Source organism: Moschus berezovskii, chromosome 17, assembly GCF_049115385.1.
Source record: "Moschus berezovskii isolate FMDL1 chromosome 17, NW_MosBer_1.0, whole genome shotgun sequence".
NCBI lineage: Eukaryota > Metazoa > Chordata > Mammalia > Artiodactyla > Moschidae > Moschus > Moschus berezovskii.
In genome coordinates this window covers 59,816,007-59,836,442 of record NC_142476.1, presented here as the reverse complement: position 1 = coordinate 59,836,442, position 20,436 = coordinate 59,816,007, and the positions used below count along the sequence as shown (strand labels likewise).

General features: G+C 39.8%; 1 protein-coding gene across 1 annotated transcript in view; it reads right to left on the bottom strand.

Annotated features, from left to right (window-relative positions):
• Positions 1–961: 961 nt before the first annotated feature.
• Positions 962–20,436, bottom strand: part of DESI2 (desumoylating isopeptidase 2) — a 47,446-nt gene continuing 27,971 nt past the window's right edge. The window contains exons 2-5 of the mRNA XM_055419727.2: positions 16,727–16,799; positions 13,751–13,844; positions 12,112–12,253; positions 962–4,477 (exon numbers count right to left, since the gene is read on the bottom strand). Coding sequence (XP_055275702.1) covers positions 4,244–4,477; positions 12,112–12,253; positions 13,751–13,844; positions 16,727–16,799 — 543 coding nt within the window. The 3' untranslated portion in view covers positions 962–4,243. The remainder of the gene's footprint in view (positions 4,478–12,111; positions 12,254–13,750; positions 13,845–16,726; positions 16,800–20,436) is intronic.

The window sequence follows — 20,436 nt, the reverse complement described above, 5'->3', positions numbered from 1 at the left end:
AAAACCTATTTAAACTTGGGGGAAAGCTCCCCTTTGGTTTCTGTCCTTGAGAACAAATGAGTTGTAGATCATTCCTAGTTAGCAGAGAGTGAACAGGCATTGACAGATCATAAACGGCCACCATTTTTTTTTTTTTTGGCTGCATCACGCGGCATGCGGGATCTTAGTTCCCCAACCAGGGATTGAACCTGCACCCTCTGCAGTGGAAGCAGTCTTAACCACTGGACAACCAGGGAAGCCCTAGCCACCACTTGTGAAGTGTTTGAGTTTGTGGAAGGACTAGGTACAAAACGAAGACGGGGCAAGGGTCAGGTTGGAGGTGCAGAGAATAGGTTCGCAAGAAACTTGGAGCACAGTCACCCAGGCTCCTGCTCGCTTGGTGCTTCTAGACAGGCAGTGTGTGTTCAGGGAGAGTGGGGGCCATTCCCCCACAGGTCTCTCCCCTGCACTCCTGGCGGAGACAAGAGGGCATAGTCTCCCTCCCCAGCTTTGCCTTCATCCCCCAGAATTCGGGGCTGGCACTGCTGCCTGGGAGCATGTGTGGTTATGCTTTGACCGTTAAGGAGCTGGTCCATGGACCTGAAGTTCAGCAGGAATACATGAGTAAAAGTACATGCAAATACAAGAGGGATATACAGTGAAGAAGGGTGGACTATGTCTCTGCAGCGCAGACGGGATTCTTGGGTTTTACAAATAACCTCCCTATTGGGTGTAAGAGAGACTACAGAATGCACTGTTCCAACGCAGGGAACAGAGCCAGGTGCTTCTAGACGGGGAGTGTGTGTTCGGGGTGGGGGGGCCTATCCTTATCCCCACCTGTCTAGAAGCACCTGTAACCTGTAAATGGAGTGTAGCTTTTAAAACTGTATAAATTAAAAAATAAAAAATTTAAATAAAAATAGTACCCCCCAAATATATAACATTTGCAGTCTTCTGGAGGTCAGAAAGCACTATAAAACACTTCTTATAAAAGTATTTTTTAATAAATTGATGTATTTCAATGTTGTTAACATGATAGCCCAATGCTATATCAAGGTAGCAAAAGTGAAGATTCCTGGTATTTTTTTCATATAAACACTATGAATGACAGTACATTTGCATTCAAATTCACAAGAAATAATCTTCAGGTTCATGAAGATTCTCCAACTGCTGTAACACCTTTCAAACAGTGAAGATGTGTATTGACTGGGTAGACAATGAAAGTCTAATGACTGCGCTGCACGCTAAACCATACTGAAGGGAAGGGAACGATGGCAGTATGGCCAATTTGCTGAACAGAACCCAAGCCTTTTAAACTTAGTCACTGAAAGAAAATACAGCATGTATCAAAATTACAGAGTATCTTATAGAAATGGAGCCATAAGACGACACACAGATTAGAACCCTGAAGCAGTGAACATGTTTCTACCCGTTTTGTGATGGAAAGAAGCCATGGATACAGAGTCCCGCAGCTGTCTGTAGGGTTGAATCTCCTCATACACACAATGCTATATCAATTGGCGAAAACCAGAATTCCCTGCTCTGTACAAATGCTGGTGAAGGTAACTTGCACTATTGCTGTGGGTCAGAGCAACAGTGGGCTGGATTTCAGGCATCAAGTGGAGGCTCTCTTTACTGCTGCTTCACTGCCTTCTACCACTCCACAGGCCACGCTTTCCAAAACTGATGCCCCCTTCTTAGGATTGGAAAAAAGAAAAAAACGAAAGCAAAGGGCACCGAGAGCAAAGAGTAGACGCCAGCAGCTCCTGACCCTCTTTAGCACTGTCACTGTCCAGCCCACTGGGAGAAACGCTTTTCACTCGGCTACAGCTACAAAGAGAGCATCTGATGCCATCGAATCACATGTGTCTTAACGACCTGCCTTTTTATACAGGATTTTCCTTAACAGAGATCAGGTTGAGAACAAGAGGCTTTTCCCTCAAGGGCAAGGGAAGGTGGCTAAATGCTAGCTAATTAAATTCATCCTCAATTTTGAACTGCAGTGAACAAACTGACTTAAGTGAGATTTTCTAAAGACACTTATTTTCTCAACCTCAAGTACAATTAGACTGCCAACAATCTCATGTCCAGAATTTTATCTTCTGATTCTACGATAATTGGCCTTTTAGGCCATTATTTATTTTCACTAAGACCCTTTACACTATTTTTAAACCCCAGTTGCTGCAGATGAAAACAAATACAACAAAATCACAATAAAATCATTTGTGTGCTGAGGTGCTGGAATCTGGATGAGCAAAGGTAGAAGGTTCCTGGCTACTCACCAAGAAGTGCCTAAACAATGGCCACTCCTTCATGGGTGTCAGCAGCAGACTTAAAATCGTGTATATTTGAATGGATAAGAAGAAAACTGGAATCTACCAAATTATTTTTTAAAAATATCCCAAGCAAACTGCACTAAACATTTATCACTAATCTGAGTTTTAGGTTAGGATAGGACTCTTCTTTGAGTGAACTGATTCACTATCAGAGTCTTTGCATTTTATTCTCAATTTCACTTTTAGACCTGAACCGAATCGATGTCTCATAAAAATCATATATTCCTTCTGGCCCATCTCTTAAGTGCTCTGCCCCTCCCAAAGAACTGAGAATAACTCATAAAGGCTTTCCTCTCCAGAAGCACAACAGTCAAAAGCGTGATTAGGTTAAGTGGCTTCATTTTCCTCAGGTCAAACCCAAGGTTTATTTTCCCTATGAACAGGGTGTGCTTTATTTGATAAAACGACTCAAAATCAGCTTATGGAAAAGTTAAAAATGTAGTTTACTGAAAGATATGTATCTTTACAAAGAGTAATAACAAACAATCCCATCTAGAAGTTTAAATAAATGTAGATGATTTTAAAACTAACAATATATATAAAGCTGAAGTCACTGCCTTGGATAATTTATACACTGCATCCAATATTCTATATAGGACATTCATTCTTAAGGCAGAAAAATTGAATCTGACATGTAATGACTTGGCTCTTACATCCAAGGGTCAAACTGGGAGTAGACGTGAGCAGACAGACTCCTTGCTAATGAGGACATACCTGTGGTGACAACTTCATCCTTAGAGTAGGTTATGTAAGACGCATACATTTGGGAGAACAGAAAAAGATGAAGTCTATGACACATAAAGATGTGTTTTCCACATGAGGTCAATGAGACTAGGCTTTCTATTATGAGGTGAAACTACTCCCATAACAAACTAACAAACTTCAACATAGTCTTTCTGGTAGGGAACATAAAATGCTTAAAATATCCAAGTATTCACTTTTTTGGAAAGTGTTCGTTTAGACTCTACTTTTCAAGATGTAGTATAAAAGGTAGCCTGAATAGTTAAAAGCAGTTGAATGTCAACTCACACTGCTACTCAGAAGGCTACCACTTAGGATACTCCTGCCCCACGTACAAAATCCTGTGGAGGGAGGATATTGATATATACTAAAATAAAAATGAAGCCCCCCCAATGCATGTGCAAAAACACTTGTTACCAGCAAGAATATCTTTAACGAAAAACATCTTACAGAATCAGAGGCTTCAAAGCCAGACTGACACGAGAGTGCACCACCCCGTGGAGGTGGACGGATATTTGGGATGAAAGCAACCGTTCAGTGGGAGCCTTGGGAGATGTGCTACTCGGAGTGGAAGGCGCACTAAGAGCACCCGGGCTCGGGCACCTCTCACGCAGACCAAGGTCCTGAGCCCTTAGGGCTGTGTGTGCTCCTTCACCTCTGTGCATCCTGGTGCCCAAAGGGTAACAAGAACAAAGACAAACCTAAAAGACAATTCTCAAGCAGGTCATGGTGACTCTAACTGTGTAAGTACCTTGCTCTGTGCCTATTACGTATGCCTTAGCTCGCGCAAGGGTCAGAAGTGTACAAGGATTACCTGCCTAAGTTCTGAAGACATGATCTTCTTCTTTCATGGTGGCAGGAGTCCATGCAAGATTTGTAAACAGTGATACAAAATACTGTAAACATAACTTAACAGAGCTTGTATAAAACAGAAGAAGTAAATCCAAATTTACAAGTGGGTAAAAAAAACAGAGGGCAGCTTCATACAAAGTTCTCCCTCCTGCGCCAAGTGATTTCTTTTTTTTTGTTTTGTTTTTGATTACAAATATAATCCTGAGCTGAAAAACTGGGATTTGGGGGAGAGCCATCTTTGCATACAAAATATCCAAAGGACGTTTATTCTTTTACTTTTCTCTAGTGATAGTCAACTGCCACAAACAGTTCTGAATGTGTGACTTTGGAGACATTTATAGTTTGGTGTGGCGCCCGGGTCTGGAGCCTGCAGTGGTGCTGGCCATGGAAGCCGAGGCTGCAGCGTCCTCTGCTTCCTCTAGTTCATCCTGGAGCTCCTGGCTGACACTGGACTGCAGGGCTGCAGGCGTGAGCCACTCCTTTGGGAGGCAACTCTGTAGAAAAGGTATACAGGAGCTGAAGTAGGCAAGCCGATTGATCCAGCGAGGAATCTCTTTTCCACAGAGAATCTACAGAGGAGAAGCAGCATAGCATTAGGTGAGAGACCGAGGTTATCTGGTCCGCTGCCAAGGAGTGGAGGGTCAGACAGGCAGGCGGATATGTAGAAAAGTCAATGCTCCATATCCTTAGGTGCTGTTACTTCCAACCCTTGATGACAAGCCGCTCCCTAACTCAGAGGCCTGGGGTCTCCCTATTGTCAGCTCCATCCCTTCCTTTCTGAAGAACTTTGTTAACCTGTTTATTTTTTACATCTATAAAATCAAGCTAATTCCATTTGGTACCTTTCTTTCTTTGTTCTTTGCAACTGCTTGGAGATGCTTATAAAAGTATTTTGAACACAGAAGAAAAGACATGCGAAAGAAGATATATTCAAGTAACAGGAGCTCCAGGCAGTTCTCATCCTTATCCTTAGAACTTGTAAGCCTCATCTTTTTCCAACTGCAAATAGCAGGAACTAGGTCTTTTATAATACTAACTTTATTACCCTCCTTTCATTCCAGAATCAAAACTGGCTTAACTAGGCCATGCTTTATTGTCCCTGTGGTGGTGCTGCCTCCAACCATGTCAAAGGTTATAATCATTGTAATAATGATAATTATGATCCAGAAGTGAAGTATCAGCTAGTTTAGCTTCATTGGTTTCAAGGTATCTTATGTCCAAAAATTAGCTAAAATGTAAATAAGCTGGCACCTGTAATCAAGTAATGTGACATTTCAGCCCTCTGCCTTAATGGCTTCATTTAAACACTATGTCTCTGTCTTAACTACAAAGCTAGAGGGTAGTCTCACTGCGGGGAAAGTAGAAAGTTTTGATCATTTTTGATTACACTGCCTGGAAGCCCTGAGAGGCAGACACTACTTAAACATACTTGAAGAATGTGCATGAAGTAGATCTGGGGGAGAGCTGAGCAATGACCTTATATTATTCCATTCCCATCTGTTTATTCTAAAAAACAGAGGAAAACAAGTATTTCACTATATTTTACACCCAAGAGATAATTAGGGGGATTTGTATATTTGAAGGTTACCACAGAAGTGGTGACTAGGAATAGTTAGGTTAATGTAACAAGCAATTAATGACTATCCAAGTGGTCTTCTTCATTCTCCTTCCTAAATCCTGATTTTATTTCTCCATGTATGAATGTACTTCATGGGAAGCTGACTTCATCTCAACATCCAGAGCTGGCTAGATTAACCTAAAACAGAGCTCTGTAAACTAAAGCCACCTGTTTTTAGAAATAAAAATTTTACTGCAACACAGCCATGCCCCTTCATTTTTTTATGGCCTATGCTTCTTGGGCTACCATGGCAGAGACAGAGTGGAATCCAGAAATAGTAGTCCACAGGCTTAAAATATTTACTATATGGCTCTTCCAGAAAATGTGTGCAGATCCTCGATCAAGCCAATGTCTTTTATTAACCCTTGAGTCAAGATTCCTAAGTAGGTCATTTAGCACTGTAACTTGAATTCTTAAAATGAAATAAACTGTAGATAATACGGTATTTGTGATACTTGTTTTAATTATGTGTACATATCTAGATCATGATGTAAAATATATCTCTTACTGTGGAAAGTGATCAAAAAATATTTGATTCATATAACAAAATTACTCTTGCATTTAAACATCAATTTGGTAATCTCTCTTTCTAGGAATTTACTGAAAAGAGGTATGCACAGGGTTATTAATTACAGCACTGTTTGTAATAGCCAAAGACTAAAAATAACCCAAACGTCATTAATAGGAAATTGACATTTTGGCACATCCAAACAAGGAGTATCATTCAGCTGTTACAGAATAAACTACGTGCAATAATGTCAAGTGGAAAAAAAAAAAAAGTAGAGACAAATATGTACAGGATGCTCCCCAAATATAATGGTGGATAGGCACAGAGTAAATTATCCACATTCCCGTTCTAAAAGGGAGAACATGGAAGGAAGGAATTATTAGTCCTAAGCAATTTCAAAATCTGACTGAGCAACCTCCATTAGGTTTCAAGGCCTGGGAGTAATCCTCTATGGTCCTCAGTCCTGTTGTCTGGGCCCATGAAATCATCCTTTCTCACCAGCCTGTTTCCTGCCTATAGAATTGGGAATCCAAGAGTCATCTTTCATTTTGTCCTTTCTCCGTCCCTTTTATTCCAAGCTGGCAGTGTTTCTACTAACGTAACAACCTCAAAAATGTTGAGTCTCCTGTGTACATCCATGGGATTCACTCTACGAGATATGAGGTTCCTCTATAGACCTCTCCTGGAAGATTCCATTTCTATTCCTGATTTCCCAAGATGGCTGAAAGGATCCAGGAGTCAAATCTTTAATCTCTTCAGCAGCAGTTACCCAGTCACACCCTCGGGCCTTCTCTCTACAATTTGGTTTCCTAACAGAAAAGCCCCTACTTTTACCATCTTTTCCACCTGGACAGGCTGAACAATTCCAAATCATTAAGTTCTGACTCTTTTGTCACTTAACTTTTCTTTCCTTATTTTATCTTTCTTTGTTCATTTCTTTTTTTTTTTTTTCCTCTGTGCATAAGCAGAAAGAATACCTTGAACACTTTGCTTGGAAATCTCATCAGCTAAATATTCAAGTTTAATGTTTACAGTTCTGCTTTCCACAAAACTGCTGGACAAATTCAGCTAAGCTTCCTATCACTATATAACAAAGATTTCCTTTCCTCTAGTTTCCAGTAACATGTTCCTTACTTCCTTCTGAGCCCTCATCAGCAGCACCTTTAATATCTATATATTCAGTATTTCTACTAAGTCTATTCAAGGTAATCTAGGTTTTTTCTATCAAACTCCTCATTACTGCTCCAGCCTTTACCAATCACCTAATTCTAAAACCTCCGGCACACTGGTAAAGGCATTGTTATAGTAGTGGCCCATCTCTAGGTACCAACATCTGTACTGGTTCCCCATGGCAACTTTAACAAACTATCAGAAACTCAGCGGCTAAAAAAATTCAATTTTTTCCTCTTACAGTTCTAGAGGCCAAAGAAGAAGGATGGAGGGGACTGGATATTGAGAAGTTAGAAAGCTCTGAACACATTTTGTTTTTTCTTTCTCCCACATTTGACTATGGAACCATGAAAAGACCTTATAAACACAAAATTAAACAAAAAAGCACCCCCCAACCAAAAAGAGGATCAATGAAACAAGGACCCTGTGCAGTAAACTGGTGGCATAACCACACAAGAAAAAAATTATTTCAACTAACTATAAAATACTGTTACTTTTATTGAGCCATACTCTAAAACTATAACTGCAAAAACTTCTACTTTTCAGTAGTCATATTGTTGGTGGCAGTGGTTATACTATTACTCTAAGGTTGTTTTAGGTATAGAGGGATTAAAATGAATGGGTAATTATGTTGTTGTTGAGAAATGGGATTTTATACCTGGCATAGCAAAGTACAGATATACTATTGATTAAGGTTAAGTAAAAATCCTATAGCCTGAATTTTAAGTAGAAACATCACTATGAATCTGTGGAAAAGTCCTAGCTCTGTCTACTGAAGGAAAAATAAAATCTATAAACTGTCACCAACGCACTAGCAAGGAGAAACCCTAATGCCCAGATTGAGATTTCTAAATATTTACTAGAAGGAGACAGTTCTGAGGTAGGAAATACATAGATGAGCCTGGAATATTTCATTATACCAGAAACCAAGAAGGTTATTAAAGATGAACGAGGTCAGGGTGCGATGAACTGGGACTTACATATATACACTACTATGTATACAACAGATAACTAATGAGGACCTACTCTAGAGCACAGGGCACACTACTCAATGCTTTGTGGTGACCTAAACGGGAACAAAACCCAAGAGGGGATATATTCATATGCATAGCTGATTCACTTTATTGGACAGCAGACACTAACATACGTTGTAAATCAACTAAACTCCAATAAAATTTTTTTAAAAAATTAGCATCATATCAAAAGACTCAGAAGCTGACTTAAAGAGAATCCCATTGATAAAAATAGGACAAGGACAGTAACTGCACTGAACTGAAATATATCAATTATTTTTAAATCTGGGGAGGGGGGTGGGAATCTATAGTTATACTACATTCTGAAAAAATCTGTTACCTTTGGAGAATGCTAGGGAACTGTATCAGGAGTCCCCAAGACCATCTCCAGGTTAAGATGATTTGCTGAGGGGACTCACAGGACTTGGCATATAGTTGTATTCACAGCTATGATTTATTACGGTAAAAAAAAATTACAAAATTAGCAAGAAAAAAGGCACAGGGCGAAGTCCAGAGGAAATCAGGCACAAGCTTTCAAAGGTCATCTTCATAGTGGAGTCACATGGGATAAGAAGCTGTGACAACACATGTGGAATGTTTATTACTAGGGGAGCATGAAAGACCTAATATCTAAGGCTTTATTATATAAGCTGGGTCATATAGGCACCCTTTCCTAGCATGTACTTAAAACTGTAGACTCCCAGAACCAACACAGGGCTTTAGCATGTCGCACTGTCATACAGACAGTTCAGGTACATGAGCCCTTAACCTGCGTGAGTTTGGGACAGGTGGGATCCTCCTGAAAACGAAGTTCTTAGAGGCCGCCAAGGATGACTCTGTATGCAGGTGTTTTTAAGGACATCAGTCTCTGGGCTGCTTCGTTAGCTTTTTCTGCACAGTTCACCCCTCAGCCAAGCTGTCACAGTAGAAATAATCAGAGGACCCCCCTGTGGCAGTGAGACCAACTTGGAAGTACTGAGCTCAGCTGCACTCGTGAGGGGTGCGAGACCTAGCCAGTCGAAACAAACTCCATTAAACCATCAAAGTTTCAGTATGAGCTTTCTTCATCTGGTCTAAGGTATCAATTTAGGCACAGCACAATGCTGGCCAGTAAGCTGAAGTTGACCTGAAAGATTTTTCAGGGCCGAAGCAATGTCATGATAGTCAGGATGCACACAGAAGGAAAATACCAGAGGGTACCACTAGAAGCTAAGCAGGGGAAACATCAGTCAAGCAGTACAGGGTTAACAAGGCCCCCAGGGTGCTTTCTCACTGTGGGTGAGCACTGTGGGCCTGTTACAGACAGAATATCTGTATCCCCTCAAAATTCCTGTGAGAACTATAACCCTCACTGTGCTGGTATTGGGGGTGGGGCCTCTGGGAGGTAATTAGGTCAGGAGTGGTGTACGCAGCCTTATAGAAGAGATGTGGGAGCCTCCACACTGCTTCCACCAGGTGAGGACACAGTGAGAAGATGGCCTGTAGACCAGGAAGCAGGCCCCTCGCCAGGCCCTGAAGTCGGCCGGCTCCTTGACCTGGGACTTCCACGCCTCCAGAAGTGGGAGAAATACATTCTTATTGTTTACAAGCCACCAGTCTACAATATTTTGTTGCAGCAGCCCAAACGGACAGGGCCCTCTGCTCCAGGGTTTCTAATCTAGTCTGAAAAATAAGCTGCATCTTGGTTTCAGAGGGACTGCCTGAAGGCACTCAGTTCCAAACAGTTCTGTCTGTACATGACACAAGGTTATCAGCCTTCTGAGTGTGGAAGACATCTGCTCATGTTCAGTGTGGGGAGTGCAGGAGCGAGGGCCACCCTCTGCTGTCCCCGAGCCAGTGCTGTCATTGTGATTACAAGCTCAGTGGCCTGTTTGAATTCAAAGTGCCTGCAGCAGCTGAGGCAGGCAGAATGAAAAGTTCTTCATCAGGGATGGGGAAAAGATTATTAATGCCTTCACCCATCCTGGTCTCCTCAGGGGCCAGGGTTTTCTTTTGTTGCTGCTGTTGTTACAAAATCAGTACGTCACATTCAGCAATCATAACTTCATATTAAAAACAGAATCCCCTACTCTCCCCCAGACGTTTTGTCTGGATCTGGAAGGGAAGTATATACGAGGAACAGAAGAGTTTTCAGAGGAAACATTTTTATATAATTTAACCAGCTAGATGCATTATGTTAGAAATCAGTCAGGATTAAATCCTGAATTTCCAGAAAATTTCAAAATGGGTTTATATAGCCAATCCCTCCTTTCCTCCTGGTCATCTATCTAGTGAATGGTCTAGAAAAGATCCCTCTGATTCTGGGGATGGCTGCATGTGGTAATCAAGCTACCTTATTCAGGTGGGTGCTCCAGGAGACAGGTGGGAAAGAAGCAGAGTTAGGTGAGCACTCCGTTGCTGCACACTGCAATGAATTCTGATACTCAATTCTGATGCTCATGAAGGGGCCTGCACTGAAACATCCCCATGTTCTGTTAGGAGTGGTCACAGGGCGGAGGGGTCACAGGCCTGGTGATGTGCTCTCCCCTAACTTGCAGCTTTTGGCAACAATCACCAAGTCAGGAATGCAATTGGTCTCTGTCTGAGGAATACAGAGCTGGTCAGCAGCTCAATCTCAGATGGTCCCAATGGAGGAAAAGCTCCTTTCTGCGGACACCTGCAACACGGTTCAGTCAACATCCATGGAGTGTATCTAACAAACATGCCACTGGTCCTCAGAAACCAACTGGAGAGGCACAGCAACAGTGTGCTGTAGCCCTGCTTGAAAGCTACGCTGCGGAAGCCAGGAGTGCAGTGAAAAGGGCCAGCGAGCTAAGCAGCTCTGCAGAGGTTACTGAAACTGCAGCTTATTTTCTCCTTTACATATTTCACAATTCCTGAGGTACTCGATGTGGCCACTGCGACCATTTGCTAAGTGTCAGAAAGCTGGGAAGAGGTTTCAAGTGTGATTTAATTCTCCAGACCTTATTTTATAATCTTGTAATTTTCTTCCCTCCGTTTTCTTTTTTAAGGTCCTTTAATTTGGATCTACTTTAGGTTTTCTGCTTGGTACCCGAGAACTGGGAAGGCAAATAAGCGCCTGTGTGATGATTGGCAGAGTAAAATTTCTAGATATGAGAAATGAATCACTTATTAAGTAAGAGCCAGAAAAAAGCTGAAGTTGGCAACTAAAAGTTGGGAAAAGAGAAATCTTATTGGCTAAGAAGTGGAAGTCACTTAGGCATTAATTTTTTATGATTTTTTTCCCTCAATCTCCTTGGCATTAATATAAGTGAAAATATAAGGCTGTAATAAAATAAATTAGAATAAGAAGCGACTCATTATTATACTCACTCTACACACTTGCTAGGTCATGAGTAGAATTACAATTTAAAACTGTGCTAACTCTAAATGAATTTATGGTTGAGAGTCGGAGCCAGGGGAGGATAGTAAAGCAGTTTGGGATAGACATGTACACACTGCTATATTTAAAATGGATAATCAACAAGGTCCTTCTATATAGCACAGGGAACTCTGCTCAATGTTATGTGGCAGCCTGGATGGGAGGGAATTTGGAGGAGAACGGGTACGTGTACATGGATGGCTGAATCCCTTTGCTGTTCACCTGAAACTATCACAACATTGTTAATTGGCTATACTCCAATACAAAACAAAAATATAATAAAAAAGAATTGAATGCATAAAGTAAAAAAAAAAAACCCAAACTATGCTGACTCTAAAGTTACCAACTTTGGAAAGGTCACTCATATATAAGAAATAGTTACAGAAAAGAAATAAAATACCATATATTACATAATGTAAATAAACAGAAAAAAACAACTTGCTAAATATAGTGGGGCAGTAAGTACACGAGTAAATGTTATTTATCTGAAGAACTTTTAGAATAAAATTTACCTCTGATAAAGCCGAAGAAAAATGATTGCAATTTTTATGCATCAAATGATAGGCATTGCCTTTGTATTCTTTTCCCAATTCTTCCACAATTTTTTCTATATCATCTTCTAGGAAGTCAGTGCTCCCTAAAACAACAGCTTCTCTTAAAGAAAAAAAAGAAAAAAGAAAAAAAGAATATAGCTGTGTGAGTTATATTATAGGCATACTTAAAGACTTATTACCAGAAATGTTTATTTCCAGGAATATTATGATGGATGTTTAACTAAGCAGGGTTAATGTAATAAGACTAAAAGGTAAATGAGATATTTTAATAAGCTAATTATTTTAGTTTCATTTTTTAAAAGCAAGGAACAAGTATACCACTTCTAAATAATACAAACGCAAAATAAGTCATTCCCTTATTAAACAGTATTATATTAAAAATGTAATATCACAGTTATTTATATTACTACTGCATTAGAATTTACATTACTAGAGCACCAGATCCATGCTGCAAATATTCTTGCTTAATTACAGCTGCCATCAAATGGCTGGTAATATTCTCACTTAAAAATAATCTTTTAAGTTATCGGCCACTGGGCTGCAGTGAGATCAACTGTCAAATGACTAATTTTAAAAAAAGGCATAAAAACAAATCCTTTCTAAACAATACACCAAACCAAAAAACAAACCAACCCCCCACCACTCCTAAACTACTACCCTGGAAATGCAATAGACATTATTCAACAGAGAGTACAACTTTAGTCAGATACAAGTTAGAATCCAAGAAAGCTGACAACACTCAGAAAATCCTTTTATCTAGGAGTTTTGACAAAAGGGAGACCTAACAGATGGATTCAGGCTGGCATTATAGCACTTATGTGTGTAAATATTTCAAATTGGTTATAGGTTAAGAGAACCATTAACTTAAGTGATAAAAGGGTACAACCCTATACTGAATTTCAGTGTTATAACCTCATTTCATTATTTTTCACTTGGAAACTATTATAGGCCTAGAAGTTTCTTTAAAGCGCCTTGAAACTAAGATTCTAAATATCACTTTAAATATAAAACTTAAGGAATGACAATTTGATTGTCAGCATTAGCAGTAGGTTTTCAGTGCTTTTTACTATTCCCAAGGCTCCAGAGTACACTCATATCCATACATTTTAGACATTTTAGGTCTATCAGTGCATATAATACCTTAACAATACTTTCTTGGCTAATCTATTCAGATTATTTTAGTTATTTCAAGTTTATAAACAGTGTCTCTTTCACTGGGAAAATGAAGAGATGTTTAAGAGTGTTAGGTAGGTCACAATCTTTCCTCCATCTCCCTCCAAATAGGAGACTGAGGGAAGCAATCATTAGATAGGAAAGTCTGTTAAAACAAAATCTTACATTAAGGTAAAAACATTTGTAAAGCAGACAAAATAACTTTCGTGGGTCCTCAGTAAGAGCAACAGACTAGCCTCACTTTATCTGGCTGATTACTATCTTTATACAACTTAGATTTGATTTTAAAGCATTAGCAACTAAAACAACATTGAAGAAACATTTTAACTTCCTATATTTTTTAATCTACAGAATGAATTCTGTATGCCTGAATACAAATTTTGGCACCTAAGACAGTGTAATAAAAATTATCCTCCCTACTTACTTAAATTTAAATGTTTCTCCTAGTTCAGAAGCATTTCCTGGGGAAATTTCAAATATTCCAGAAAAGGGATAAGGATGGCCACCATAAGCAAATTCTGAAAAGAGAAAACTCATGATTCTTAGTATTTATCACATAAAATTTAACCAGTATGCTGAATTAGATTTAATAAATTATGAAGATAATAATAATACCATCTAAATAATTTTCAATTTAGTAATGCTTTCACAAACATCTCATTTAGCTATTACTTGTATAGAACAGTTGACGCAAGACTTGAAACTCTAATAAAAGATGCTCAAAGGTAATTGTGACTTCTATGTTTACTTTATAATGGCTAGAGGAGAGTGCCTAACACTCAAAAGAGAAAAAGTTCCTGTGTTTCCCTATCACGCCGAAGTATGTAGGTGATCAGTTCAGTGTTGCGCCATTTAAAAATTAAAGTGGTCAAATTTCAAACTCGTATTTTACTGGAAAAACTGTCTAATAACAATGAGTTTTCAAGGTTCTTGGGATTAAGACTCTTGGTTTATCTTTGATTAAGAATGAAACATTAGGAAACCAGAAAAATGGAATTCAATCCCCCTCATTCAAGAAAAAATAAGGTGAAAAATTAACATACACAACCACTGACACACAGGCATACACACTCCACAGCACATCTGTAAGCTAGGAGACAGCAACTGTATTATAGTGAATGTACATCCAGACTGATCAGATACAAACTCTTATCCAGAATGAAAATGAAGAATGGTTTCAAATCAGGAAGGAAATAAAATTTCTGGTGACAATTATGGTATGAGATACTTTGATATTTAAGTGGAAAATTGTAGTAGACTTAAAGAATTCTAAACAAATGCTTAAATTAATATTGTCACTTAAATTTATTAAATATAATCTTAAAGGTTTTAGAACAAAGCATGGGAAAGAACAAGGCAATTCCAAATTTACTTTTGACTCAGATCTTTCAGAAGAAACAACAATAATGTAGAATAAGAAAGCATTTAATTCTGAAACATACAACTTTCTAATAACAGAACTTTATAAAACATTGTAAATAAGGTTAGACATGGAAAAATCATATTTTGATTTTTACTTTTCTCAATTATAGTAAAATTGTAGGCCCACTTATTCGTCTATTTAAGAAGCAATAATTCATTTTTAGGAATGTAGCTGGTTCTGGTTTTGCTCTTTTGAGCCATGTTTCTTATTAGTCCTAAGTCATTTTATGAATGGAAACAATGATTAGGCAAATAAAAGGATAATGAACTAGTATATGAGAACACTTGGGTTCAAGTCTCAGTTTTGTTAATTAGCAGTATGACTTTCTGCAGGTTTGAGCTCTAGTTTCTTCATCTGAAAAATGGATGCCCCATGCTCCAGTCTACCTCAGAGTAGCATGGTCATGTGGTTCTAAAATTGATGGCACTTTAAAAACTGTAACATACCACTCAAATTCAGTTAAAAACGAACATTCATGCAACTTTGGCAAAAGCCACATCAAACAGGGAGCAAGCCCATAGGCTACAATTTCACCTGTATCAATACACCAACCACTGGAACCTTCAACAGAAACCCCTCTGCTTTCTGGTAGATGCAGTCTTTCAAGTAAAATGGAGCTTATATGGCAGATTTTTATAGCCAATATTTAATATGGTACACTGCACCTGCTGCTGCTGCTGCTAAGTCACTTCAGTCGTGTCCGACTCTGTGTGACCCCATCGACGGAAGCCCACCAGGCTCCCCCGTTCCTGGGCTTCTCCAGGCAAGAACACTGGAGTGGGTTGCCATTTCCTTCTCCAATGTGTGAAAATGAAAAGTGAAAGTGAAGTCGCTTAGTCGAGTCCAACCCTTAGCGACCCCACGGACTGCAGCCTACCAGGCTCCTCCGTCCATGGGATTTTCTAGGCAAGAGTACTGGAGTGGCTTGCCATTGCCTTCTCCGACACTGCACCTAGAAGAAGCTAATTTAGCATATAAAAAGGGGACAGTAAAACACCACACTGACACATGTAAGTCAATGAGCTTTTCCTTGTATTAGCTAAGCCGGTACCACGGGATCACAAAGAGCCAGACATGACTTAGCGACCAAACAACAACAAATGTAGTCTTCAGAGGTAACTGGGAGGAAACTGCAGTAGCATAATCTAAGAGGTCACAAAGACTGCCTAGCTGAAGCAAATAAGAGCATTTCTGCTACAGGGTGAGCTTATGATTCAAACTAGTATATTATTATAACCTTGGTGAAATCAGCAACGTGATCTCTCTTACGAAAAACATTCTACTTAAAACATGGTCAGGCGATTGTCCTGTACCAAGAGAGAGAATTAGAACAAAGAAAAAAGCTGTTGAAACAGAGCTGCTTGGTTTGAGTGGTTCCAGCTACGTTTATCGTAATGAATGGTAATAAAGAATAAAAAGGGCTCAATTAATGATAAAGGCCATCACTCTTAAGCAAAAAGCAACTTGTATGCAAAGGTAGGATTTGCTCAGTAATATGTTTAAACTTTAAAACTATACATCTGTATGTCTACAAAAACAAGTTACTGAAATTCCCTCAGGAAATTAGTATTTCAAAATTGATGTTTCAGCACCAATCCTTTTCCAACCAAAATGATTATTTATATCATACTATCTTTTCAAAGTGCAAGGTTTCTTAGGAAGGTCAATATAGATTAAGGCAAAACTGTCATGGTATAACAATCTCAAAAGGAAAATATTTTTAAGACACAGGATTTAGAATAAAAGATAACCAAATCAATGTACACGTGTGTACTTTGAGTACTTTCTGAGTACATTCAATTTTGGGCATTTTTCCAAAATACAGTATAAACAAATATGGGGATATTTTCCCCTACTTTCCACAATAAAGTATGGTACTTAAAAAAAAAAAAAGGGAAGAGCTACAGTCATGATTTTGCAACCCCTTTAAATGAGAAAAATCTTCAGAAAGTATGTTTAGACTGTGTGCACACATACCTCTGCCATATACTTCAATTCCTGAATGAAAAACTCCAATTCCGATGGAAGAGGTGTATTCGTTCATCCAGTACTAAAGGGGAAGAAAAGATTCAGTATATTTTTCATTTATGATTCAAATCCACTTATAGAAGGCTACTATTTCCTGAATCTTTTACTGAATATTTAGGCCTTTCTAAAGTTATGACCAACCTAGATAGCATATTGAAAAGCAGAGACATTACTTTGCCAACAAAGGTCCATCTAGTCAAGGCTCTGGTTTTTCCAGTGGTCATGTATGGAAGTGAGAGTTGGACTGTGAAGAAGGCTGATCGCCGAAGAATTGATGCTTTTGAACTGTGGTGCTGGAGAAGACTCTCTTGAGAGTCCCTTGGACTGCAAGGAGATCCAACCAGTCCATTCTAAAAGAAATCAATCCTGGGTGTTCATTGGAAGGACTGATGCTAAAGCTGAAACTCCAATACTTTGGCCACCTCATGCGACGGGTTGACTCACTGGAAAAGACTCTGATGCTGGGAGGGATTGCGGGCAGGAGAAGAAGGGGACAGAGAATGAGATGGCTGGATGGCATCACCGACTCGATGGACATGAGTTTGAGTGATGGACAGGGAGGCCTGGTATGCTGTGATTCATGGGGTCGCAAATAGTCGGACACGACTGAACTGAACCCTATTTCTTGGTATTTTCCTTACAGCTCTGATGGAGAAGGAAATGGTAACGGAAATTCCCATGATAATGGCACATGCAGTCCTATCACTGTGCCTTTGACTGTTCCATATAACATATGGAATGCCTACCTGCGTCAAAATCAAAGTGAACTGAAAGTGACAGCTGCTCAGTCATGTCTGACTCTTTGCAATACCACGGACTGCCCACCAGGCTCCTCTGTCCGTGGGATTTCCGAGGCAAGAATACTGGAGTGGGTTGATACTTCCTTCTCCAGGGGATCTTCCTGACCTAGGATCAAACTCGGGTCTGCTGCATTGTAGGAAGATTCTTTACTTCCCTTTACCAGGGAAGCTCAACAATCTCATTAGTAATCAGACAAATGCTAGTTAAAACAATAAGCTACCATTCTTTTTTTTGGGCTGCTTGGCTGTGGGGTCTTAGTTCTCCAACCAGGGATTGAACCCAGGCCCTCATCAGTGAGAGCACGGAGTCTAACCACTGGATGGCTAGGGAACTCCCTACCAGTTTTTTTTTTTTTTTTTAATCCATCAGACTAGCAAATATACAAAACATTGCTAATACTTAGTGTTGGTAAGGATGTCAGAAGATACTGCACAAATGTGAATCAATGACAATTAATTAACCATTCCACCTCCTGGAAGGCAGTCTACAGAAATGCTTGAACATATGCAAAGACATGTCCTAGGATATATATTTAATTTTTTTTTTTAAAGTAATTAATTTATTTTTTATTGGAGGCAAATTATTTTACAATATTATATTGGTTGGTTTTGCCATATATTGACATGAATTCGCCCCGGGTTTACATAAGTTCCCCCTCCTGAACCCCCCTCCCACCTCCCTCCTCCCTTTATCCTCCCTCTGGGTCATCCCCGCACGCCAGCCCCGAGCATCCTATAACATGCATCGACCCTGAACTAGTGATTCATTTCATATGACAACATACGTGTTTCAGTGCCATTCTCCCAAATCATCCCACCCTCACCCTCTCCCACAGAGTCCCAAAGACTGTTCTATACATCTGTGTCTCTTTTGCTGTCTCGTATACAGGGTTATCATTTGCATCTTTCTAAATTCCATATATATGCATTAGTATACTGTATTGGTGTTTTTCTTTCTGGCTTACTTCACTCTGTATAATAGGCTCCAGTTTCATCCACCTCTTTAGAACTGATTCAAATGTATTCTTTTTAATGGCTGAATAATACTCCATTGTGTACATGTACCAAAGCTTTCTTATCCATTCGTCTGCAGATGGACATCTAGGTTGCTTCCATGTCCTGGCTATTATAAACAGTCCTGCAGTGAACATTGGAGTACATGTGTCTCTTTCAATATCCCCCTGAGAAGGTGCGCTGGTTGTACACCCAGAAAACTGAGTGGCGGGGACTGGGGAGGCGATAAGTCGCAGAGACCGCGCTCGCCAAACACCTGGTCCCCTGAGCTGCTCGGACCGGGGAAGGCACAAAACGCAGGCCCAACCAAGTCTGCGCCTTTGTGGAATACCTGAGAACCTGAACTTGAGCCACTCAGACCTGGGAAGTGCATACAACCCAGCGCCGGCCTCGGACAGTTCCCGGCAGAGCAACCTAGAGCCTGTGCAGTGTAGACTGGGACAGCACATGTGTTACGAGCAGGGGCAAACCCAGTGTGACCGAGACGCTGCGAGCACTCCCCACAGACGCCAGAGATATTCGACTGCAGCGTTCCTCCCTTCCCAGAACAGGACTGAACAACTGAACCTTAAAAAGTGTCCACCCGCCCCCTAGTATCAGGGCGGAAATTAGACACTGAAGAGACCAGCAAACAGAAGCTAAAACAGAGGGAACCACCTTGGAAACGACAGATAGAGAGAGACGTCTAGAGGCTACTCTAAGAATAAGGAAAAAAACCAGAGGCAAGAGGCTTAAGCCTGAATCCTGAGAACACCAGAGAACTCCTGACTCCAGGGAACATTAATCGATAGGAGCTCATCAAACGTCTCCATACCTACACTAAAACCAAGCACCACCCAAGGGTCAGCAAGTTCCAGAGCAAGACATACCACGCAAATTCTCCAGTAACACAGGAAACTAGCCCTGAGCTTCAATATACAGGCTGCCCAAAGTCACTCCAAACCCACTGACATCTCATAACTCATTACTGGACACTTCATTGCACTCCAGAGAGAAGAAATCCAGCTCCACCCACCAGAACACTGACACAAGCTTCCCTAACCAGGGAACCTTGACAAGTCACCTGTCCAACCCCACACACAGCGAGGAAACTACATAATAAAGAGAACTCCACAAACGGCCAGAAGAGGGAAAGGCCACCCCAAGCAAAGCAATATAAGCAAGATGAAGAGGCAGAGAAATACCCAGCAAGTAAAAGAACAAGATAAATGCCCAACAACACAAACAAAAGAGGAAGATGTAGGTAATCTACCTAATAAAGAATTTCGAATTTTGGTGGTGAAAATGATTCAAAATCTTGAAAGCAAAATGGAGTTACAGATAAATAACCTGGAGAAAAGGATTGAGAAGATGGAAGAAAGGTTTAATAAGGACTTAGAGGAAATAAAAAAGAGTCAATATACAATGAATAATGCAATAGATGAGATCAGAAACACTCTGGAGGGAACAAACAGTAGAATAACAGAGGCAGAAGACAGGATAAGCAAGCTAGAAGATAGAATTGTAGAAATAAATGAAACAGAGAGGAAAAAAGAAAAACAAATTAAAAGAAATGTCCTAGGATATTAACTTCAGTTATCTATAGCACTAAAAACTGGAAACAATCTAAATACCAGTAGAAGAATGGTTACATAAGTGATGGTAAATCCATATGATGAACTATCATACAGCTACTAAAAAGAATGAGTTACTATAAAAGGGCACTAAAAATATACCTAAGACACATAAAGTAAAGATACCAGGTCATAATACATTATCTGTAGCAAGATCACATTTTTGTAAGTTAAATAAATAGGTCCTGTGTGTATGTTTACATGCTAAATATAAAACAAAACAAACAAAACA